This window comes from Coregonus clupeaformis, chromosome 17, assembly GCF_020615455.1.
Source record: "Coregonus clupeaformis isolate EN_2021a chromosome 17, ASM2061545v1, whole genome shotgun sequence".
NCBI lineage: Eukaryota > Metazoa > Chordata > Actinopteri > Salmoniformes > Salmonidae > Coregonus > Coregonus clupeaformis.
This window is the reverse complement of record NC_059208.1, coordinates 71,970,553-71,996,297: the sequence shown is the minus strand read 5'-3', so window position 1 is coordinate 71,996,297 and position 25,745 is coordinate 71,970,553. Positions and strand designations below refer to the sequence as shown.

General features: G+C 41.8%; 1 protein-coding gene across 2 annotated transcripts; it reads right to left on the bottom strand.

The window, feature by feature from the left end:
• Positions 1–347: 347 nt before the first annotated feature.
• LOC123492887 (translation initiation factor IF-2, mitochondrial-like) lies at positions 348–20,924 on the bottom strand. 2 transcript variants are annotated; one of them, XM_045226514.1, is made up of 14 exons: positions 20,707–20,924; positions 17,241–17,406; positions 15,409–15,523; positions 15,004–15,175; positions 14,506–14,666; positions 13,808–13,984; positions 10,475–10,614; positions 9,867–9,991; positions 9,347–9,551; positions 7,163–7,415; positions 6,763–6,903; positions 3,200–3,364; positions 2,175–2,315; positions 348–1,006 (listed from the first exon to the last, which is right to left on the bottom strand). In XM_045226514.1, exons 1-14 carry the CDS (start codon positions 20,742–20,744, stop codon positions 837–839), a joined length of 2,169 nt encoding a protein of 722 aa, XP_045082449.1. In that variant the 5' UTR covers positions 20,745–20,924; the 3' UTR covers positions 348–836. The 2 variants fall into 2 exon arrangements, with proteins under 2 accessions (XP_045082449.1, XP_045082450.1); XM_045226515.1 differs by lacking the exon at positions 20,707–20,924 and adding an exon at positions 18,797–18,935.
• Positions 20,925–25,745: the final 4,821 nt, after the last annotated feature.

Below are 25,745 nucleotides of genomic sequence, written 5' to 3'. Positions count from 1 at the left end.
TTCCTAACATAATCTTGTGTACAGGTCATAAGTGCAGTACACAAATCAGAAACATTTCTCATTTAAAACGTGTACATACACTGAGTATACCAAAAATTAGGAACACCTTCCTAATATTGAATCGTACCCCCTTTTGCCCTCAGAACAGCCTTAATTTGTCAGGGCATGGACTCTACAAGATGTCTAAAGCGTTCCACAGGGATGCTGGCCCATGTTGACTCCACAGTTGTGTATTTCTTTTAGGAGCTAAAAAACTGGCCAGGAACTAAAGGCATCAGGGCAATGCACAGATGAGTGAGAGATGGGATTGGAGTGGGGCCCTACTCCAGGTAGTGTGTGCATAACTGTTCAACGTAAGAGCATATTTATTAGCTTGAAAATGATATGCACATAATTATTAATACAAAATTGATTGTAATACAGCATTACACTTGTCTCTTGGAATATAAAATGATGTGCTCTATATGCAGTGCTTGGCTTGGGCAGGAGCTCACCGGAGCTGAGTACCATCACCTCACATATTCTACTGCTTGAGCTCCTGTTCCTCTTATAGAATATTAGCTCAAAATCAGTGAGCCCAAAACAAAGAAAATCTGTAAAATTGTAGAACACATATCTATTCCTGCAGCGGCTTTATGACAATAAATAATCCTGGAAACAATTTTATTACATCCAGTAGAGCAGTACAATACCTCAAATTCAATTAGTCATGTCATTCACAATTTTACATGTAAATACAAAGTATTGGAATGCTCAACCGGCTCTAGTATAAATAATACTCTTTAAATTCAGATCATGGATTTTTCACCTGATGAGGCCAATATCCATAACATGTCCTAAAATCCTGGATCCCAGGAAATTGTTTGCCGAGTCTCAGTGTCTTCGTAGCACACCATTTCATCTCCCGGTCTGAACTCTATGTCCTGATCCACAGAGAGGCCACACTCCATCCCTGTCTTCACCATCTGGACATCATCTTTGTGGTGCTTCAGTGCTGTCAAGGAGCCTGCAGGAAATACAAGACACCACTTCACCATACGGAACACATTTTTCACTGAATCAAGAATAAGATACCAATTTTCACCAAAGGTATTTGTGATCGACTCAAGAATAAGGGTGACCCGTCGTCAGAGTACATACAAAATAAGCCACAGGTTTATCACATGACATTATCTGTATACACTAAGCGACCGGTTTGACCAATTACCAGTATGCGGTATTGATTGTAAATATAGCATTTCACATACTTTAAAAAAATATGTATTTGAAAGTATAGTTTAGATATGCTGATGCGCCTAAAAGGCTTCTATGGAATGAGGTGCTCATTTAGGTAAAATCCTATTTCATAAAAGAAAAGGTTTGATAGTTAGATGTATTTGATAATTTAAAACACAATACAACCACACATGTGGATAATGCTTTTAAAGTCATTGATGACAAAACAATTTTGGAAAACGTATTACCATCGTTGTCCTCTTAAATAAATGGCTCAAAAAATGTACAAACATAACATAGGCTACACAGTAGACCTAGCCTACTAGGCATACTTGGGTTACAGATCTAATAATAATTAATACATTTTGGAACTTGTATAGCGCTTTTAATAGAATCTCAAAGCGCATAAAAAGTAAAACAGACAAAAAATAGAAATGAGACTGAAAGTCCCTGAACTTCCTCAGCTACCTCTGGAAATAGCATGCACTCCTTGGTGTAATACAAACAGTTGTTTGGATTCCAATAATGTGGCTTTTTGTTTCATCTGTTTGGAAGTACTACACCTAACAAGCCAAAAGATCGACTTGTGGCTTTTTGTTTCATCTGTTTGGAAGTATTACACCTAACGAGCCAAAATATTGACTTTTCATCACGATCCTGCAAGTCTGAGAGTCCACAGGATATAGTGATCAAACCCTAGAACAGCCAAAACCCCCAAAAGACAACAAAATGCAACAAAAAAACACTTCAAAATAATACAAAGATGTACAATATTTACAGAGCTCTCTGCCTAGGCTACAGTGCCATGGCAACCATGGAACCGGAGGTGTTGGCATCTTTTCTTTTTTTATCTATTCAAAAGTATCAGCTAAATCTTGAACCTCAGTAAGAATCCCTGATGAGTGACATGCCATTTAGCTATTTGGCATGGTAGTAGGTCTTCACACCATCTTGCTTACCCTCCCAGATGACGTCTCGGCCTCGGACCAGTCGGAACTTCATCTTTCTATCTAGCTGACCCTTCTGAACTCTACAGCCGGCGACGGACACCTTCTTCTTCCCCACAGTCACGTCAAACATGGCCAGGACAGACGCCTCTCCTGGAAAGAGAAGTAAAGAGTAGAATACTTTATTAATCCATACGGGATGGAAATTGGTCTTCTGCTGTACCTAAACCCTCCAAAATACACAAACACACATTAGGTTGGAGAGGCTGGAGCAGAGGACAGCCACAATGCAGTGCCCAATGAGCAGTTTAGGGGGTTAAGTTCCTTGCTCAAGGAAGGCACCCGAGATCACTACCACCAGATTTTCTTTCCTCCCGTCAGCACTGGGATTCAAAACAGTAACCCAAACGGTGTGAGATGCAAACAATACATTAGGGTTTCTTGCACAGTCTATTCCCAGTTTTTGTGAAAATAAGTTATCCAGTTTGTTTTTAAACAGCATGCAAACCAGCAAACAAAGCAACTAACACCACCGATATACAGGTATGAATTTTCCAAATGATTGCGGTCAAATAGACATCCTTGCATGATTCACTATTTCTTCTAAATAAGTTGAAATGGGAAAAACTCGATTTACAACTGCACAGGATCCCAAAAAATAACAGAAAATTAGATTTTTCAATTCAAAGAAAATAAAAAATAAAAATGGCCTGAACTGAATTATTCAGAATTAAATTAATCTGGTTGGAGACAAGTGATTCTTGTTAACTGTATAATTTACCTCACCTGTGTAAGTCGCAGGTGCCTACACGGCAAAAATAGCCATTTAACAAGTTTTGAAAGAGAAAACAGAACATTCTGCTCCATTGCAAAAGTGCCAATATATTTGACCACTACTGTATGTCATTTTTGACAATGACTATGTCGTGTGTTTATTGTTTCGATGTATCCCAGGACTCCCAAGAAAACACAGGCAATTGTTACCGAGTGGACTATCCTGATTTATTAAAATAATTAAATGAAAATACCACACACACCGATCACATTCTCCTTTACAGAAGGAGGGAGTTTACTGCTCAGCTCGTCCTTTAGGTCATCGATGAGTTTGTAGATAACTTTGTGCATCTTTAGTATAATGCCTTTCTTAGTGGCCATCTGCTGAATGGACTTATTGACACCCACATTGAAGCCGTATATGGTGCCTGGTCATTGGAAGAAATAGCAAGTGTTACTATAACAATAAACAAAACATTTGTAAACTTAAAATAAAAAAAGGTTTACTAATAATAATAATAGTAAGACTTATTTTCATTTTCAAAAGTGTATATATTGGGGATATTATAAAACAGTAGAATAACAGTAAAGCAGACAGATCAAGGGGACACAAGAGCACGTGCTTGAAGGGACATTAAACAATGGAACAACGTGAGGAAACTTGAGGGAAATAGTATTTAGATTATATTTAACTGGTTAAAACATAGCCCTTTACACTTGTACCCGTAGACGGGTTGAAAATGGCACATTTGGGCACTGATAAGCGCCTAAATTGGAACGCAGTGGCTGTACAGTAAAATATTATAAATGATGTCAGAGCTCAGGCTCCGCTTCACAGCTGTATTGGTTTTGACTGACAGCCATTCTGAACATGAGCACTTCACCTGACAAGAAGTTGCCCCATCCCTCCCGCTAATTGGGCAACTTTTGGAAAACAAATATTACCACTGATGTCATACAAGCAAGCCAAACATCCGTGAGTCCGAATGCGCACTTCACATTTCCATATCATATATACAGTGGGGAGAACAAGTATTTGATACACTGCCGATTTTGCAGGTTTTCCTACTTACAAAGCATGTAGAGGTCTGTAATTTTTATCATAGGTACACTTCAACTGTGAGAGACGGAATCTAAAACAAAAATCCAGAAAATCACATTGTATGATTTTTAAGTAATTAATTTGCATTTTATTGCATGGCATAAGTATTTGATCACCTACCAATCAGTAAGAATTCCGGCTCTCACAGACCTGTTAGTTTTTCTTTAAGAAGCCCTCCTGTTCTCCACTCATTACCTGTATTAACTGCACCTGTTTGAACTCATTACCTGTATAAAAGACACCTGTCCACACACTCAATCAAACAGACTCCAACCTCTCCACAATGGCCAAGACCAGAGAGCTGTGTAAGGACATCAGGGATACAATTGTAGACCTGCACAAGGCTGGGATGGGCTACAGGACAATAGGCAAGCAGCTTATAATAAATAATAATATGCCATTTAGCAGACGCTTTTATCCAAAGCGACTTACAGTCATGCGTGCATACATTTTTTGTGTATGGGTGGTCCCGGGGATCGAACCCACTACCTTGGCGTTACAAGCGCCGTGCTCTACCAGCTGAGCTACAGAGGACCACAGCTTGGTGAGAAGGCAACAACTGTTGGCGCAATTATTAGAAAATGGAAGAAGTTCAAGATGACGGTCAATCACCCTCGGTCTGGGGCTCCATGCAAGATCTCACCTTGTGGGGCATCAATGATCATGAGGAAGGTGAGGGATCAGCCCAGAACTACACGGCAGGACCTGGTCAATGACCTGAAGAGAGCTGGGACCACAGTCTCAAAGAAAACCATTAGTAACACACTACGCCGTCATGGATTAAAATCCTGCAGCGCATGCAAGGTCCCCCTGCTCAAGCCAGCGCATGTCCAGGCCCGTCTGAAGTTTGCCAATGACCATCTGGATGATCCAGAGGAGGAATGGGAGAAGGTCATGTGGTATGATGAGACAAAAAAGAGCTTTTTGGTCTAAACTCCACTCGCCATGTTTGGAGGAAGAAGAAGGATGAGTACAACCCCAAGAACACCATCCCAACCGTGAAGCATGGAGGTGGAAACATCATTCTTTGGGGATGCTTTTCTGCAAAGGGGACAGGACGACTGCACCGTATTGAGGGGAGGATGGATAGGGCCATGTATCGCGAGATCTTGGCCAACAACCTCCTTCCATCAGTAAGAGCATTGAAGATGGGTCGAGGCTAGGTCTTCCAGCATGACAACGACCCGAAACACACAGCCAGGGCAACTAAGGCGTGGCTCCGTAGAAGCATCTCAAGGTCCTGGAGTGGCCTAGCCAGTCTCCAGACCTGAACCCAATAGAAAATCTTTGGAGGGAGCTGAAAGTCCATAATGCCCAGCGACAGCCCCGAAAACCTGAAGGATCTGGAGAAGGTCTGTATGGAGGAGTGGGCCAAAATCCCTGCTGCAGTGTGTGCAAACCTGGTCAAGACCTACAGGAAACGTATGATCTCTGTAATTACAAACAAAGGTTTCTGTACCAAATATTAAGTTCTGCTTTTCTGATGTATCAAATACTTATGTCATGCAATAAAATGCAAATTAATTACTTAAAAATCATACAATGTGATTTTCTGGATTTTTGTTTTAGATTCCGTCTCTCACAGTTGAAGTGTACCTATGATAAAAATTACAGACCTCTACATGCTTTGTAAGTAGGAAAACCTGCAAAATCGGCAGTGTATCAAATACTTGTTCTCCCCACTGTATGTATGATCACTATGTTTGATGTACAGTTACAAGTTTACATGGCGTCATACCCTGGGTTGTTCTGAAAAGAATGAGCCGGTTTGTCTATTGTGAAGGAAATTTGCTGCGGAACACACACCTGAATGCATATCTATGCGCACCAAAATTAGGATCTGTTTCTCTGAATTGCCTTGTGAAAGCATAATACTGTAAGATCGTATTTTATAACTTAGCTAGTCAGGTTTGCTTTCGGTGATTTAAAAAATGGTACGTTTTTGGATTGTGTAAACAGTAAATTGTGTGACGGCAGGGATGCAGGGTTGTGTTCCAAACAAAACAAAAAGTATGCTTGCTCTAGTTCTTCAACGGCACAGCTAGAAGAGCTCAAAAAAGCACCTTCTAGCTGAATACTCATGAAAGTGCATTGAAATTACTTAGGAACTCTGCACACTTTGGAGAAGTGTGTGGCCACTTGGAAACACCAGTTAGACCTCTCACTCTAACCTTTGTCATTTTATTGTCTTATGTTGCACCTACTCCACAATTTCAATGAATATTCTTATTATGTTACTGAATGTATCCTGAGTATTTTCTGCTTTCGTTATTGGCAAATGCTGTGAAAAATACAGCAAATGTAAAATACACATACAATCAACAGTGTAATGTTTGGATTTAGTCTTTAGTCAGGTGAACTGTTATGTCCTCAACTTTGGTCTAATAATTTCCCCATAATCGCCAAACTGTTCCCTTTCAATTGCTACCATGCTTATACCATTCATATGTATTCTATAAGAAACACTTCAATTTAGCCCTATCCATATAGGTTAATTCCCACAAGTGTAAAGGGTTAAAATCATTACAAAGAAAGTTCGCTGAAGTGAAAGTAAACCAGATGTGTTTTAAGTTTTGAGTTTTGGAAAAAGTTGATGACAATAATGCTTAGTTAGAATGTACTCATGGGGCATACTACTATAGCATTGATGCTGGCATTGTATTCCTCTATTGAGACCAAACATCTCCCTTTTCAGTGATATGGTGTGATGTGTAGAGGATGCACCTGAGAAGGTCTCGGCCAGGTTGAGATCGTTCTCGGAGACATCTCCGATGCCAAAGTGGACCACCTCCATCTGGCACTGGTCATGCGCATCGTAGCTCTCTAAGATGTTCAGGATGGCCTCGACAGAGCCATCCACATCACCTGCAATGACAACAGACAAGTCGGCATGAAATGGCATATACTTTATTATATTATTCATGGCATCATTTTGCTATGTTTGAGATAAATTGAGTTATTTCATGATTTATTGAACATAAATATTGAAATATGAATTTAATTAGGAGTATTTATTTCAAGATCGAACTATTCTGTAATTGAATTGTCTAGCCATGTCATTGAGTTATTCAGAGGTATTAATTCATTTCCCTATTCATTTATCTATTAGTCTGTGGTACTCCACCTTTGACAATGAGTGGTAGGGAGAGCTCTTGGGACTCCAACTTCTCGCTGGGCCGCATGGCCATGAGCTTTTTGTTGGCCTTATACAGAGCAGACTTCCTTTGCCTCCAGCTGAGGTGGGCCAAGGGCTCTCGCTCCTTCTTGTAGCTCTCTTGGTGCTCCCGTTGCTTTACCTCAATGGCTTGCATGTCCTCCTTCAGTTTGTCCTGTTCCTCCTGGTAGCACCGCCAGTCCACCACCTCCCTTGCTCTTTTCTATATTTGAGTGGATAAAGATAGAAAGAATGGGGTAATATGGTGTTACACAACAGAAACAAGTAAACAGACAAGACAAAAATGTACAGTACCAGTCAAAAGTTTGGACACACCTACTCATTCCAGGGTTTTTCTTTATTTTTTACTATTTTCCACATTGTAGAATAATAGTGAAGACTTCAACACTATGAAATAACACATATGGAATCATGTAGTAACCAAAAAAGTGTTAAACAAATCAAAATATATTTTATATTTGAGATTCTTCAAATAGCCACCCTTTGCTTTGCACACTCTTGGCATTCTCTCAACCAGCTTCACCTGGAATGCTTTTCCAACAGTCTTGAAGGAGTTCCCACATGCTGAGCACTTGTTGGCTGCTTTTCCTTCACTCTGCGGTCCAACTCATCCCAAACCATCTCAAATTTGGTTGAGGTCGGGGGATTGTGGAAGCCAGGTCATCTGATGCAGCACTCCATCACTCTCCTTCTTGGTAAAATAGCCCTTACACAGCCTGGAGGTATGTTGGGTCATTGTCCTGTTGAAAAACAAATGATAGTCCCACTAAGCCCAAACCAGAAGGGATGACGTATCGCTGCAGAATGCTGTGGTAGCCATGCTGGTTAAGTGTGCCTTGAATTCTAAATAAATCACAGACAGTGTCACCAGCAAAGCACCCCCACACCATAACAACTCCTCCATGCTTTATGGTGGGAAATACACATGCGGAGATCATCCGTTCACCCACACCGCGTCTCACAAAGCCACGGCGGTTGGAACCAAAAATCTCCAATTTGGACTCCAGACCAAAGGACAAATTCCACCGGTCTAATGTCCATTGCTTGTGTTTCTTGGCCCAAGCAAGTCTCTTCTTATTATTGGAGTCCTTTAGTGGTGTTTTCTTTGCAGCAATTCGACCATGAAGGCCTGATTCACACAGTCTCCTCTGAACGGTTGATGTTGAGATGTGTCTGTTACTTGAACTCTATGAAGTGTTTATTTGGGCTGCAATTTCTGAGGCTGGTAACTCTAATGAACTTATCCTCTGCAGCATAGGTAACTATGGGTCTTCCATTCCTGTGGCGGTCCTCATGAGAGCCAGTTTCATCATAGCGCTTGATGGTTTTTGTGATTGTACTTGAAGAAACTTTAAAAGTTCTTGAAATGTTCCGTATTGACTGACCTTTCATGTCTTAAAGTAATGATGGACTGTCGTTTCTCTTTGCTTATTTTAGCTGTTCTTGCCATAATATGGACATGGTCTTTTACCAAATAGGGCTATCTTCTGTATACGCACCCTACCTTGTCACAACACAACTGATTGGCTCAAACGCATTAAGAAGGAAAGAAATTCCACAAATTAACTTTTAAGAAGGCACACCTGTTAATTGAAATGCATTCCAGGTGACTACCTCATGAAGCTGGTTGAGAGAATGCTGTCATCAAGGCAAAGGGTGGCTATTTGAAGAATCTCAAATATAAAATATATTTTGATTTGTTTAACACTTTTTTGGTGACTACATGATTCCATATGTGTTATTCCATAGTTGTGATGTCTTCACTATTATTCTACAATGTAAAAAATAGTAAAAATAAAGAAAAACCTTTGAATGAGTAGGTGTGTCCAAACTTTTGAATGGTAGCGTAACTCAGAGCCCAACAGTGACTATGGGCCAAGATATGCATGCAAAACTTGTAAATCAATTACCAGTAATCAGTAAGGAAAGACAATGTTGTATCAGAGTATGATGGCTAGTCATGCTACTGTGTGCAGAAGAAACATCAACATTACACAGTGATAAACTAAACTTAGTTGAATGCACTGACTAAGGCAAAAAGACAAAGTAGTTACGCGACATATCTTAAACCTCGCACCTCACAGTCCTGGGACAGACGTTACATTTATTTTATGTCTGTCCACGAGAGATTACCTCAGACTCGACTTCCAGGATCTCCTCACCGGCAGAGGGGAGCTCCTTCCACCCCACTATCTCCACAGCAGTGCTCGGCCCAGCTTCCTTCACTGTGCAGTTGTTCTCGTCAAACAAGAAGCGCACCTTGGCCCATGTCTTCCCTGCCACCAGAGTGCAGCCCTTTTTTAACGTGCCTCGCTGGACAATTGCTGTCGTAACTGGCCTGCAAAACAGGACATCATTTATAAAAACAAATTTGTAAGCAGCATCTTATTGAACTGACATTCATTTAAAGAGTTTAAACATTTTAAAAATGTTTACCAAGGCTATTTTTCATTTCTGTTAGTACAATAATTTCACTCATATTCTAATGGACTATTTACATTTGACAATATAATGCTTTTAGATAGTGATTTTGTGTGAATCTTGGCAGTTTTGTAACCCGATTAAATCAAGCTAGAAGGCTTGGTGCCAACATTCCTACAACCAAATTCTAAGATCGTGCTCTCATCCGTGGCTGTGCCATGGGGAGACCCACCCCTTGCCCTTATCGGAACGGCTCTCGATAATGGTGCCTTCCACTAGGCCTGTCGGGTCGCCCTTTAGCTCCATCACCTCCGCCAGGGTCACCGTGGCCTCTGCCAGCTCCAGCAGATTGTCCCCCTATGGAATCATATTGTTGTTGTGTTTAATTTCAAGGCTTTGGCATGCTGCCCTGACTTGCACTTGCCTACAGCGACTTGCACAAATAGATGAATTAGGCCGGGGCCAGAGAGTTTTTATCCGCCAGTTTTTATCCTCATTTACCAACTTTAGACAACTATTGATGGACAAAAACAGACAGTGACAAATGCATAATATGCATATTACAGGAACGACTTAAGTGGGCAGTAGTACTTGTATTAAGGCTGGACCATGTTTGTGGGACTATCCCAACCACCAAGTTTAAACAAGGGGAGGAATCCAATTAACAAACAAAATATATACATATATTAGGCTTGCTAAATGTCTGACATTTTGTTTCCCACCTGGTAATAAATGAGGACAACAATGGAAATGAGTCAAAATTGTATATACTCAATGACATATTGATGACGTCATAATATATTAAAAAGTAAACCTCCTTCCTATGGATGAGGAACTCACCTTCAGGGCAGACACGTGGATAGCCTGAACCTCTCCTCCATACTCCTCGCATACCACATCATGGGATAGTAGTTCCTGCTTTACACGCGCTGGGTCAGCTTGATGCTTGTCACACTTGTTCACTGCCACAATGATTGGCACTGCAGATACACCAAAACCCCCCCAACAATTTTCCTATTCAGGTACATAAAAGGCATATAATAATGAACTGTCATTAAATGAGCTCATTGGGGGCCTTGTTGAGATCAACAATGTTATATCTCTTGAAACGTCTCGTTATCCATGAAAAGGCAGTGATTATTTATACTGAACAAAAATATAAAAACGCAATATGCATCAATTTCAAAGATTTTACCGAGTTACAGTTCATATAAGGAAATCAGACAATTGAAATTAATTCATTAGGCCCTAATCTATGGATTTTACATGACTGGAAATAAAGATATGCAGCTGTTGGTCACAGATACCTTTAAAAAAAGGTAGGGGTGTGGATCAGAAAACCATTCAGTATCTGGTGTGACCACCATTTGCCTCATGCAGCGCAACATCTCCTTCGCATAGAGTTGATCAGGCTGTTGATTGTGGCGTGTGGAATATTGTCCCACTCCTCTTCAATGGCTGTGTGAAATTGCTGGATATTGGCGGGAACTGGAACACGCTGTCGTACACGTCGATCAAGAGCATCCCAAACATGCTCAATGGGTGACATATCTGGTGAGTATGCAGGCCATGGAAGAACTGGGACATTTTCAGCTTCCAGGTATTGTGTACAGATCCTTGGGACATGGGGATGTGCATTATCATACTGAAACATGAGGTAATAGTGGCGGATGAATGGGACGACAATGGGCCTCAGGATATCGTCACGGTATCTCTGTGCATTCAAATTGCCATCGATAAAATGCAATTGTGTTCATTGTCCGTAGCTTATGCCTGCCCATAACATAACCCCACCGCCACCATGGGACACTATTCACAACGTTGACATCAGCAAACCGCTCGCCCACACGACCCCATACACGTGGTCTGCGCTTGTGAGGCCGGTCGGATGTACTGCCAAATTCTCTAAAACGATGTTGGAGGCGGCTTATGGTAGAGAAATGCACATTCAATTATCTGGTAACAGCTCTGATGGACATTCCTGCAGTCAGCATGCCAATTGCACACTCCCTCAAAACTTGAGACATTTGTGACATTGTGTTGTGTGACAAAACGGCACATTTTAGAGTAGCCTTTTATTGTCCCCAGCACAAGGTGCACCTGTGTAATGAACATGCTGTTTAATCAGATTCTTGATATGCCACACCTGTCAGGTGGATGGATTATCTTGGCAAAGAAGAAATGCTCACTAACAGGGATGTAAACAAATTTGTGTACAAAATTTGAGAGAATCATGTTTTTTGTGCGTATGGAAAATTTCTGGGATCTTTTATTTCAGCTCATGAAACATGGGACAAACTTAACATGTTGCGGTTATATTTTTGTTCAGTGTATATACGGTATCTCATAAAAGTGAGTACACCCCTCACATTTTTGTAAATATTTGAGTATATATTTTCATGTGACAACACTGAAGAAATGACACTTTGCTACAATGTAAAGTAGTGAGTGTACAGCTTGTATAACAGTGTAAACTTTCTGTCCCCTCAAAATAACTCAACACACAGCCATTAATGTCTAAACCACTGGCAACAAAAGTGAGTACACCCCTAAGTGAAAATGTCCAAATTGGGCCCAATTAGCCATTTTCCCTCCCCGGTGTCATGTGACTTGTTAGTGTTACAAGGTCTCAGGTGTGAATGGGGAGCAGGTGTGTTAAATTTGGTGTCATCGCTCTCACACTCCCTCATACTGGTCACTGGAAGTTCAACATGGCACCTCATGGCAAAGAACTCTCTGAGGATCTGAAAAAAATAATTGTTGCTCTACATGAAGATGGCCTGGGCTATAAGAAGATTGCCAAGACCCTGAAACTGAGCTGCAGCACGGTGGCCAAGACCATACAGCGGTTTAACAGGACAGATTCCACTCAGAACAGGCCTCGCCATGGTCGACCAAAGAAGTTGAGTGCACATGCTCAGCGTCATATCCAGAGGTTGTCTTTGGGAAATAGACGTATGAGTGCTGCCAGCATTGCTGCAGAGGTTGAAGGGGTGGGGGGTCAGCCTGTCAGTGCTCAGACCATACGCCGCACACTGCATCAAATTGGTCTGCATGGCTGTCGTCCCAGAAGGAAGCCTCTTCTAAAGATGATGCACAAGAAAGCCCGCAAAAAGTTTGCTGAAGACAAGCAGACTAAGGACATGGATTACTGGCACCATGTCCTGTGGTCTGATGAGACCAAGATAAACTTATTTGGTTCAGATGGTGTCAAGCGTGTGTGGCAGCAACCAGGTGAGGAGTACAAAGACAAGTGTGTCTTGCCTACAGTCAAGCATGGTGGTGGGAGTGTCATAGTCTGGGGCTGCATGAGTGCTGCCGGCACTGGGGAGCTACAGTTCATTGAGGGAACCATGAATGCCACCATGTACTGTGACATACTAAAGCAGAGCATGATCCCCTCCCTTCGGAGACTGGGCCGCAGGGCAGTATTCCAACATGATAACGACCCCAAACACACCTCCAAGACAACCACTGCCTTGCTAAAGAAGCTGAGGGTAAAGGTGATGGACTGGCCAAGCATGTCGCCAGACCTAAACCCTATTGAGCATCTGTGGGGCATCCTCAAACGGAAGGTGGAGGAGTGCAAGGTCTCTAACATCCACCAGCTCTGTGATGTCGTCATGGAGGAGTGGAAGAGGACTCCAGTGGCAACCTGTGAAGCTCTGGTGAACTCCATGCCCAAGAGGGTTAAGGCAGTGCTGGAAAATGATGGTGGCCACACAAAATATTGACACTTTGGGCCCAATTTGGACATTTTCACTTAGGGATGTACTCACTTTTGTTGCCAGCAGTTTAGACATTTATGGCTCTGTGTTGAGTTATTTTGAGGGGACAGCAAATTATATACAAGCTGTACACTCACTACTTTACATTGTAGCAAAGTGTCATTTCTTCAGTGTTGTCACATGAAAAGATATACTCAAATATTTACAAAAATGTGAGGGGTGTACTCACTTTTGTGAGATACTGTAGATTTAAAGTGAACTGCGGGAAAATGTGTTGTACATGATGCTATCGCCAGCCACAGTTTGGATTGAATGCCATCAAGTTACAGTTAGGGTTATTTAATCTATAAAAACAGATTGTGCACTGCGAGGGCATGTCCCTCAAAGATGTCGCCCAAAATGTGTTATAGCCGCAGAGAAATGCCAACATGAAATACGACAGTACCTTGGGCTTTTTTGGCATGTAGGATGGATTCAATCGTCTGCTTCATGACCCCGTCATCTGCAGCAACAACCAGGATGACAATGTCTGTGGCCAAAGCTCCACGGGCCCTCATGGCGGAGAAGGCTGCGTGCCCTGGGGTGTCCAAGAACGTGATCTTTTCTCCTGAAGGAAGTTTAACTGCAGAGAGAAATCAGGATGGAACCTTCTGAAATCTGTGAAGCTAAATCGAACCTCACTGAGAAATGTGGTGTATTCAAAATATGTATTGCTATGGGGCATCATGGCACCAGGTTGAGAAACAACTTTGATGTAAAATAGAAACAGGACACTTAGGACGTGAGAAGATACCCATTAACAATGTTCAAATGGTTTTGTTCTCGATCATAGCACTGGTATAAAGCTGATAATGTAGGTCCAGCCTTTAATGATCTGCATCGACAGGTGGTTTCAAGCCTCAAGCAAAGTGGATATGGGGACAGGTCTGAGGGGAGCTGCCGGTGTTAATCAACGTTTTCATACAATATTAATATGATTCATTCAGCTAGATTCTGTAAGATTCACTACTGCTAGCAGCTAGTTTTACGATCACTAAACATTTCACTAAAATGTGCAGTTTCATAAAACGTTTAATCAAACCTCAAGCAAATTTGCATGGATGACAAAACAACACTTCTTGTGGAGTCTAGGTGTTTCCCTACCCAGGAAGGCCCCAATGTGCTGGGTGATGCCCCCTGCTTCCCCTGCAGCCACCTGGCTCTTCCTAAGGCTGTCCAGCAGAGTGGTCTTCCCGTGATCTACGTGGCCCATAATGGTGACGACAGGAGGACGAGACACCAGGACGGCTGGATCTGGTGGAGCTCTAGAATGAACATTGATTTACATTCAGATTCAACTTCTGTTTCTACTTTGTATGTTCATTAATGTGAAAATAAAAAACTATAAATATATTTTTTTTAAGTTCATATTCAGGTGGTATAACTTGGGTTTGAGTTTGAGCTTAAATGGGAATGTCAATACCTAACGCCTACAGAGGGCCACAAACCAATTTTAAAGGGGTTTTGTTTTGAAATGTCCAACATTTTGCAGATGGCGTCGGGGCCTCTGTCAACCAAAATACTTTATTAACCACACTTTTTTACAGGTATAATTTCAAAGTCTAACAGTCAGGTGACAAGACAAGAGAAGAGGTCCTCTACCTTCTCTGAGTGTCTTTGTTCACACGCTCTTTGGACTCCACCAGCTTGGCCCACTTGTACTTCATCCCAGACCTCTTCACAACCTCCTTGATCCACTGCTCCTCCAGAACAGAGTGGGGCTCTATGGAATCCAGGTCCACTGAGGTGTTGAGCAGAGCCTCAAAAACATGATCTATGGAATAAATGGTACGCTGTTCAAATCAGTCCTACACATCAGACCTGGGTTGTATTCATTAGTACACACCGTAGCGAAACGTTTTGGAATGGAAAACGAAAACAAGCATTTCTTATTAGACAAGTTGAATCATCTTGGAACATACTCAATACTTCATACCATAATTCAGTAAAATAAATAACGACTTTAAAGAATATGGAATTATTCTACATTAAATGAATCAGCCTTACCAAAGTCTTTGTTCATGGCTTGAGCCAGTGCAGACACTGTCATCCTCTGCATTATTTCTACTTCCTGTTTCACCTGCTTCGGTTTGACTTTCTGAACTTTACCAGGGCCTTTACCCTAGAAAAAAAGACACGATTAAGAAAACCTTAAATCGATCTAAAAGCAAAGACCACTAAACCACCGCAGGCCACATGATCTCTATTTTCAATTAAGATCAAGGCCTATTCCATTTTTTATTATTTGCATTTACAGTGCATTCGAAAAGTATTCAGACCCCTTGACTTTTTCCAAATGTTGTTACATTACAGCCTTATTCTAAAATGGATTATATTCTACACACAATTCCCCATAATGACAAAGCAAAAACAGGTTTTTAGAAAATGTTGCAAATGTATTAAAAATCAAACTTAAATAATACATTTACATAAGTATTCAGACCCTGTGGCAGCCTCAAGTCTTCTTGTGTATGACGCTACAAGCTTGGCACACCTGTATTTGGGGAGTTTCTCCCATTCTCTGCAGATCCTCTCGAGCTCTGTCAGGTTGGATGGGGAGCGTCGCTGCACAGCTAATTTCAGGTCTCTCCAGAGATGTTCGATTGGGTTCAAGTCTGGGTTCTGGCTGGGCCACTCAAGGACATTCAGAGACTTGTCCCGAAGCCACTCCTGCGTTGTCTTGGCTGTGTGCTTAGGGTTGTGGTCCTGTTGGAAGGTGAACCTTTGCCCCAGTCTGAGGTCCTGAGCACTCTGGAGCAGGTTTTCATCAAGGTTATCTCTGTACTTTGCTCCATTCATCTTTCCATCGATCCGGACTAGTCTCCCTGCCGCTAAAAAACATCCCCACAGCACGATGCTGCCACCACCATGCTTCACCGTAGGGATGGTGCCAGGTTTCCTCCAGATGTGACGCTTGGCATTCAGGCCAAAGAGTTCAATCTTGGTTTCATCAGACCAGAGAATCTTGTTTCTCATGGTTTGAGAGTCCTTTATGTGCCTTTTGGCAAACTCCAAGTGGGCTGCCATATGCCTTTTACTGAGGAGTGGCTTCCGTCTGGCCACTCTACCATAAAGGCCTGATTGGTTGAGTGCTGCAGAGATGGTTGTCCTTCTGGAAGGTTCTCCCATCTCCACAGAGGAACTCTGGAGCTCTGTCAAAGTGACCATTGGGTTCTTGGTCACCTCCCTGACCAAGACCCTTCTCCCACGATTGCTCAGTATGGCCGGGCGGCCAGCTCTAGGAAGAGTCTTGGTGGTTCCAAACTTATTCCATTTAAGAATGATGCAGGCCACTGTGTTCTTGGGGACCTTCAATACTGCAGACATTTTTTGGTACCCTTCCCCAGATCTATGTCTCAACACAATCCTGTCTTGGAGCTCTACGGACAATTCCTTCGACCTCATGGCTTGGTTTTGCTCTGACATGCACTGTCAACTGTGGGACCGTATATAGACAGGTGTGTGCCTTTCCAAATCATGTCCAAGCAATTTAATTTACTATAGGTGGACTCCAATCAAGTTGTAGAAACATCAAGGATGATCAATGGAAACAGGATGCACCTGAGCTCTATTTCGAGTCTCATAGCAAAGGGTCTGAATACTTACGTAAATAAGGTATCTGTTTTTTATCTTTAATACATTTGCAAACATTTCTAAAAACCTGTTTTCACTTTGTCATTATGGGGTATTGTGTGTACATTGATGAAATGTTTTTATTTATTTAATCCATTTTAGAATAAGGCTTTAACGTAACAAAATATGGAAAAAGTCAAGGGGTCTGAATACTTTCTGAATACTTTTCATTTATCTTAAACTCAAAGCATGCCCCTGCGTCTTACCTGCTTAGTAGCAAGGAATCTGGCATGGTGGCAGGTCAGTGGAGGTGCAGGAGTGCAAGCTGAAGCAAATATGGGGAAAGGGAGGTAATTGGCAACAAGTGTAGGGTCGGTATGGGTTATCAGTCTCACCCTCCTTACCAGGGACGTTGCCCGATTCATCTCAGTGCTAAAAAAAAACAGAATTGTTATTTTCATTTCACATTGGCATCTGCATTCGTGCTGTACAGTATGTTGACTACGGGGCTCTGCGACCACCGTTTGCTATGCGGTTTGCTAGCAATGTCATGAAAAGGGGCATGAGGGTCCCCACATTTCCCACACCGAATAGCCTGAAGCCACAGGGCTCTTCTCGCAGCCTCCATTTCCCTACGTGGGAGCATTGCGAACCGTAGGTCGGGACTTTTTACCTGGTTACATGTACATTGAAAAACACAGCATTTTTTTGGCCATGTTTTGTTATTTCCGTATAAGATAAAAATAAACACGAAGTTGGTTATTTTACAATGGGGTGATTTAAGCAATAAGGCCCGAGGGGGTGTGGTATATGGCCAATATACCACGACTAAGGGCTGTTCTTAAGCACGACGCAACGCGGAGTGCCGGGATACAGCCCTTAGCCATATAACACAAACCCCCGAGGTGCCTTATTGCTATTATAAACTGGTTACCAACATAATTAGAGCAGTAAAAATACATGTTTTGCCATTCAGCATTCAGGGCTCAAACCACCCAGTTTATAATTGGAAATAATGTTTGTTTTCTCCAACTTGTTGTCAAAGGGAATTCTTTATTATTACATGAATATCAACTGGGCATACAGGCTGACACTGCCATTCCATAATGGCAGCAGTGGCTACTGTTGGCTAACATGAGGACGAAAGGGGCAGTTTTCCGGGAAAATGTGCAGTATTTCAAACTTCGATGGAGCAGTGTGGATAAAGGTCAAATTTGAAGTATAGTGGCATATCCCATCCCTGCATTGAGGTATGTTTCCCGACCCATATCTCGCACTGCCTCCATTGTCTTAATGTAACCATGATTGGGTTCAGCATTAGCTCATTTAGTTTTCAAGAAATAAATAACATCTGAAAAAATGTAGTTAGGATTATAAAATCGAGTTCCAGGTTGTCTTTATTACAGTCAGGCTGCAGAGATCATCAGAACGCCTGAAGACACCAGCAAAAAAGACAACCTGGAACGCAAGACGTGGTTGACCTTAGCACAGGTTGTGTTGTTGCACCCACTTCAAAGAAAATGGAAATGGGAAACTTGGACCGGGTTATCTGGCAAATCAAACCTTGATTGACGCCCCTCGGCCTCGCCCTTACAGAATTGTGCTGTTCCACTGCAGTTACTGTGTCCAACAGAGACGGCAAAGATGGTTGTCAAACTCTGTGGCGACAGTATCCAATACACTACAGTTCACTGCACTCGACTTCATGGTAAATTAGTTAACCCTAACTGGAGTCATTTGGGGGGAGTTAGCTAGCTAGATGCCATGCTCTTGTGTAGCTAGCTACCTACTAGCAATATCACCAAAAATCCGAGGAACTCACTGTGATTTAGGCAACCCCGTTTCACCTCATTGTGAATGTAGTTTTCAGTGCTATAAGCATTATACGTTCAGCGATATCAAACATCCATTTCAACCCCTCACAGGCCGCTGCCATGACAGGTATCCCAGCAAGCATTTCGACAGTGTATTGACCATAGAGATAAATAGAGGACGCACCGTTATATCTGCGCTATTATAGTGTCTTTAACAACATGGGCAGCGCCATTGAGCCTACAACCCATAGGAATTCCCACCCAGTTGACTACTTTTTTACTACTTTAAAATGGCGGAAGCAAGGTGGCCGCCCATGCTAAAATAGCATTTTGGACACTAGAGGCCTCTATAATTCTCTATGGTATCGACGAGCGGAATGGGCGAAGCAAGAGGCTGACTCCGCCCCTAAATCTTTCCGCGCTAGAAGCAGACCAAGTGGGGATTTTTTGTATAGTGTCGAACTTGGTCAATATAAAATGTAATTGCTAATTTTCTATGTGAGGCGTATTTGATCGAATAGAAGTTTCGTAATGTTCAGGTTGTTACAAATGTACAGATATAAGTGGCATCCCGGCAACTTGGAGAAAAAGGTGTGCCTATTGTTCACATGCGTATATGCCCTCTCATTGGCTAGAAGGTTCCCTTCTGCCTTCTGCCTTTGCGGACATTTATTCCCATTGTTAGAGCAGACAGTCCAATATCTTGTCAATATATAAATATATAGATAATCTTTGGTATCGCTCTTCTCGGTAGTGTCAGGTCAATGGTTGTGTTCCAATGGGAAGGGTCTGCAATTCGTCTTTTTTTTTCTTCAGTTGTGTTATTACAACTACAGTCTGCAACATGTCAGAAAAGTATATTTTTATGAGTTGGATTTGAGTGTTTGTACATTTTATATATAGACATATTTTCAGATTTTTTTAAATTAAGCAATTACCATGTTTACAATTACAATTGTAAATGTCAGTCAAGTGACTCATAAGTCAAAATTATCAGCACAAAGACCTGTAAGTGACATTGAAAGGGGCAATCTGGTGCTGTTAGCCTACATCCACTACTTCGTCATCAGAGTAATCTGTCATGAGTAGGGTCATAAAATTACAGTGACCTTCCCAAAATGTGGAAGATTCCCAGAGGAATCAGGAGGAAATAAGCAGGAAATCCTCCAACCAGGATTTTTGGAAAACCTGAGAATTTTGGGAAAGCTACCAGCATTTTGCAACTCTAGTCATGACAATAATCAGAGGCTCTTGGCCTCCAGTTGGCCTTAGTGATGCCTCTATGTTGAGATTTGGGAAATTGATTGGTAATCCTCAGCATATTTTACTTATTTACTTATTCAGCAATAAAGTCTACATTTCAGCCCCAAACAAAACCTTAACCATTTGAAGACTATACACATTTTACATAGAAATGTACAAAAGCATTGCAGAGGAAACCCCATAGGTAACACAAGTACGGTACAAACCCATAGCTAGCACAAGTACAGTATGTTGAATGGTTATCAGAATATTTGTGTAATAGCACCCCCCCTCAGTGCATTGCAACATCCACTAGTGTTATAATACCATCAGGGACAACAAAACACCAAGGACCAGTAAACAACAAGTTTGCCTTTGATTGCATTTACTGTTGAATGATGGGACTCATTTCTTCTCTATCCCACACTTTACTCATCCTCTTTCTTTCTCAGGTCAGGGATGTACGCCCTGTATTTGTTCTGACGTCAGAATATTTTAAAGATTTTCTCCACCTTCTTTTCCACATCTTTCTCTCTTGTTTCCAAAAGGATCCCTCTTCTTCTCCAGCATCTCTTTCTCAAGACTGTTGTGTTTCTTCACCACTGACTATCTTCTTCTCCAACTCTTTATCCTTTTCCCCCAACCGTTGTCTCTCCTCCTCCATTTTCTCACTCACCTCCATTTCTTTCCTGTCCATTTCCTCCTTTCTCTCATCCATTTCCTGGTTCGCCGTCTTCATCTCCTTTCTGACCACCATTTTTCTCTCCTCCAACTCTTTCTCCTTTATGTCCAAATTATCCCTCTTCTTCTCCAGCATCTCTTTCTGAAGGCTGTTGTTTTTATCTCCACTGCCTCTATCTTCTTGTTCAACTATCCTTTTGTTCAAACCTTTCCTTATCCACCTCTCTCTCTCTCTCTCCCTCACCACCTCCTTCTCTTTCTTATCTAGCTCCTCCTTCTTATCCAATTCCTTGTTCGCCATCTTCATCTCCTGTGGACACAGAGTTACAATGGACATGCACATACACCACACACACACACACACTCTCTCTCTCTCTCTCTCTCTCTCTCTCTCTCTCTCTCTCTCTCTCTCTCTCTCTCTCTCTCTCTCTCTCTCTCTCTCTCTCTCTCTCTCTCTCTCTCTCTCTCTCTCTCTCTCTCTCTCTCTCTCTCTCTCTCTCTCTCTCTCTCTCTCTCTCTCTCTCTCTCTCTCTCTCTCTCTCTCTCTCTCTCTCTCTCTCTCTCTCTCTTCAGAAAAGGCCCACTGCAAGGTTCACTTTCTTACTTGCTATCACTTTGCTCACAAGTCTCATACTAAATATACCAAGATACCATGAATGATGATAGGCTTTTGCTCCTGATCAGTGGTTCTCAAACCCCTCCTAGGGGACCCCCAGACATTTTACAATTTTGTTGTAGCCCTGAACTAGCTCACCTGATTCACCTAATCAAGGGCTTGATAATTAGTTGACAAGTTGAATCAGCTCTAGAATAGATCAAATACATGGAACGGCTGGGGGTCCCTGAGGAGAGGTTTGAGAACCCTGTAGTTGGTCAACCACAGACCAATCAAAACACTGTCAGACAAATGTGATAAATAATGACAATTACTGTAGAAAAATAAAGTAAAGTACAGAGAAAGAAAATACAACCTCTCTTTCCGTTGATGTACAATTTCCTTTCTCCCTCTTGAGTCTTCACGTGTTTGTCCTCCATCTCTGCAGTTATGTTGTCCTTGACTCTCTCTCCATCTCTCTTTTCCACTCCTCTCTTTCTGTCTTCCTCTCTCTCTCTTTCTATTCAATTCAATTTCAATTTAAGGGCTTTATTTGCATGGGAAATGTATGTTAACATTGCCAAAGCAAGTGAAGTAGATAGTAAACAAAAGTGAAATAAACAATAAATATTAACAGTAAACATTACACTCAGAAGTTCCAAAAGAATAAAGACATTTCAAATGTCATATTATGTATATATAAGGTGTTGTAACAATGTGCAAATAGTTACAGTAAAAATGGGAAAATAAATAAACATAAATATGGGTTGTATTTACAATGGTGTTTGTTCTTCACTGGTTGCCCTTTTCTTGTGGCAACAGGTCACAAATCTTGCTGCTGTGATGGCACACTGTGGTATTTCACCCAGTAGATAAGGGAGTTTATTAAAATTGGGTTTGTTTTCGAAATCTTTGTGGATCTCTGTAATCTGAGGGAAACATTTGGCAGGAGGTTAGGAAGTGCAGCTCAGTTTCCACCTCATATTGTGGGCAGTGTGCACATAGCCTGTCTTCTCTTGAGAGACAGGTCTGGCTACGGCAGCCTTTCTCAATAGCAAGGCTATGCTCATTGAGTCTGTACATAGTCAAAGCTTTCCTTAAGTTTGGGTCAGTCACAGTGTACTCTCTGTTTAGGGCCAAATAGCATTCTAGTTTGCTCTGTTTTTTTGTTAATTCTTTCCAATGTGTCAAGTAATTCTCTTTTTGTTTTCTCATGATTTGGCTGGGTCTAATTGTGTTGTTGTTGTTGGCCTGGGGCTCTGTGGGGTCTGTTTGTGTTTGTGAACAGAGCCCCAGGACCAGCTTACTTTGTGGACTCTTCTCCAAGTTAGAGTTCATCTCTCTGTAGGTTAATCTCTCTGTAGGTGATAGCTTTGTTATGGAAGGTTTGGGAATCGCTTCCTTTTAAGTGTTTATATAATTTAACGGCTCTTTTCTGGATTTTGATAATTAGCGGGTATCGGCCTAATTATGCTCTGCATGCATTATTTGGTCTTTTTCGTTGTACACTGAGGATATTTTTGCATGCAGTCTCAATTTGGTGATTGTCCCATTTTGTGAATTCTTGGTTGTTGAGCGGACCCCAGACCTCACAACCATAAAGGGCAATGGGTTCTATAACTGATTCAAGTATTTTTAGCCAGATCCTAATTGGTATGTCAAATTTTATGTTCCTTTTGATGGCATCGAAGCCCCTTCTTGCCTTGTCTCTCAGATCGTTCACAGCTTTGTGGAAGTTACCTGTGGCGCTGATGTTTAGGCCGAGGTATGTATAGTTTTTTCCATGGCCCTGACCATTCTGCTGATCTTTGGTTGTTGGGTGGTGTGGGCTGACTGTGGGACAGCTGCCTCCTACCTCACCTTGGCTTTGGTCACACTCCTCGCTCTGTTCATCTTCCATTTCACCTTTTCTCTCTCTCCTTTTGAAGCTCTTTCTCCTTCATTTCCAAATCCTTACTCTTTTTCTTCAGCATCTTTTTTTTCTTCTCAAACTCTCTCCTCCTCCACCTTCTCTCTCCCCCTCACCACCTCCTCTTTCCTCTCTACCTCCTCTTTCCTATTACACAATGTCTCGTTTGCAGTCTTCATCTCGTTTCTGTGCACCATTTCTCTCTCCTCCAACTCTTTCTCTCTCATTTCCAAATGATTTATCTTCTGTTCTACCTCATCACATCTTGCAGGTCTTATTCTTCACCTCTGCAGCTACACTGGTCTTGGCTCTCTCTATCGCTCTCTCCATCTCTCTCTTCCAACCCTCTCTCTCTGCTTTCCTCTCTCTCTCCATGTCTTCTCTCTTTGCCTTACTTTCTCTTTCCACTCTATCCATGGCCCTGGCTATTCTGCTCACCTTCCTGATTTTGACTCCACTAACCAGGACATCCTGTCACATACACACACACACACACACACACAGTACAAATTACACACACAAAGAAAATATCAGATTAGGCCCACTGGGCCTTTCGAGTGGCACAACGGTCTAAGGCTAGAGGCGTTACTACAGACCCGGGTTCATTCCCGGGCTGTGCCACAATCGGCCGTGGCCAGGAGTCCCATAGGATGGCGCACAATTGGCCTATATACATTTTACGGACACAGTATTTTTTACATTAGTTATCTTTTTTTATTTGTTTTTAGTCCCACCCTTCAGCTACCCACAAACCTTCCCTTCTATATCTGAAAACCACCCAGTTTTGATTTCTAATTGCCATATATTTTTCAACCGTCTCGTAATGTTTCACAAAAGTTCTGAACCTTTCTATTCTCATAGTTTCTACAGGTTGTAAATTAAGTATTATTATATTATTGATTGATTGACTATGGCTTTTCAAGTCACCCAGCAGTGCTATTTGCAGAGTTAGCTCCAGATTAATGTTGCAATTCTTCAGCCATTCCTGAACCTGCAACCAAAAACAAGCTACACATGGGCAGTACCAAAACAAGTAAGTGATCTAATGATTCTGTCTTCGCAGCAAAATCTGCAGAGCTGGGATGGTTGTGTCCCACATATACATAACATTATATTGGTTGCAAGAATTTTGTATAATAATTTAAATAGAAAAGTTTTGAATCCGTCGTTGTTTTGTGTATCAGTTTATAAATCATGTGCCATGGAATCAGCACATCGAAAATCTCTTCCCAACTATTTTGCAACCTGTGTGGCGCAACTGTCAATTTTTTTATCCTTAAATGAAACTGGTATACTTTTTTATTCATCACCATTTTCTTTAACCAATTTTGGTCTTTAAGGTAGGGCGACAGACAAGCTCCTTACCTTCTCCCCCTTCCACTTGCCTCTTCCATTTTTGTGGTAATGCTGCAATCAGTCGGTTGTAATTTTGGATAGAGTATATATTTCTGTTAGCTGCATGTGTGACAGCGGATGTCTTTGTAACCAGAGAATCTTGAAGCCTGTCACCCGACCTGCTATCACTCTGTTTGTGCACGCCACGGGTAACCATTAATCGTACCATGAGCAATAAAGCTTTATTAACAACATACAACATAAAATGGAATGTTCAATCAAATTATAGCCAGTTCCATTTAAAAATTGCATGCTTCCCAAGTCGTTTTGTCCAGGCATTTGTAAGAGTCTTGACCGAGGCCTTGATGGTTAGTAACGGTTGCTAAAGTACATTTACATTACATTTACGTCATTTAGCAGACGCTCTTATCCAGAGCGAGTGGAACCCGGTGTGGTCGTACTGCGCCATTATTTGTCTGTTTGTGGTCCGCCTGTTAGCTTGAACAATTCTTTCCATTCTCCTTCGACCTCTCTCATCAACTAGCTGTTTTCACCCACAGGACTGCCGCTAATTGGATGTTTTTTGTTTGTCGTACCAGTCTCTGTAAACCCTAGACACTGTCGTGCGTGAAAAGCCCAGGAGGGCGGCTGTTTCTGAGATACTGGATCCAGCGCGCCTGGCATGATGCTTAGGTCACTCGTTTTGCCCATTCTAACATTCAATTAAACAGTAACTGAATCCCTTGATGCCTGCTTTATATAACAAGCCACGGCCACGTGACTCACTGTCAGTAGGAGCGATCCATTTTCGTGAATCAGGTGGTGTACCTAATAAACTGGCTGGTGATTGTATATAGGGCCCTGTTTCGGTTAATCATGTCACATGACCCGGATTTTTACCTTTATTTAAAGCTTTTTCATCAAACGGTCTCCTTTTCTTTTTATGTCAGATGGTCCAGCACCATCCTCAGACAATTGCTTACATTTTTGGTCTAATTCCCATTTCTGGAAAAGGTAATGTGAGATGCTTAACCAAAACACAGTGCCCTACTTATAAAAGCTTCCAAATATGTTAACATGTCATGGATGACATGGACTGTCTACACATTTGAGGTGTTACACGCATTGCTCAGCGGAATTCCAAAACAGATTTAACGTTAGCAAAATGAATCAAATTATTACAGCTTCACGATAG

Bases quoted from the DNA above. Each gene is read 5' to 3' on its own strand.
- LOC123492887 (XM_045226514.1), bottom strand. From the start codon at position 20,744: ATGAGAGAAAGGAGGAAATGGACAGGAAAGAAATGGAG. The intron at 15,524-17,240 runs GTAAGACGCAGG...CTTTTTTTCTAG, and splicing joins GATTCCTTGCTACTAAGCAG to GGTAAAGGCCCTGGTAAAGT. The intron at 14,667-15,003 runs GTAGAGGACCTC...TGTTCATTCTAG, and splicing joins AACAAAGACACTCAGAGAAG to AGCTCCACCAGATCCAGCCG.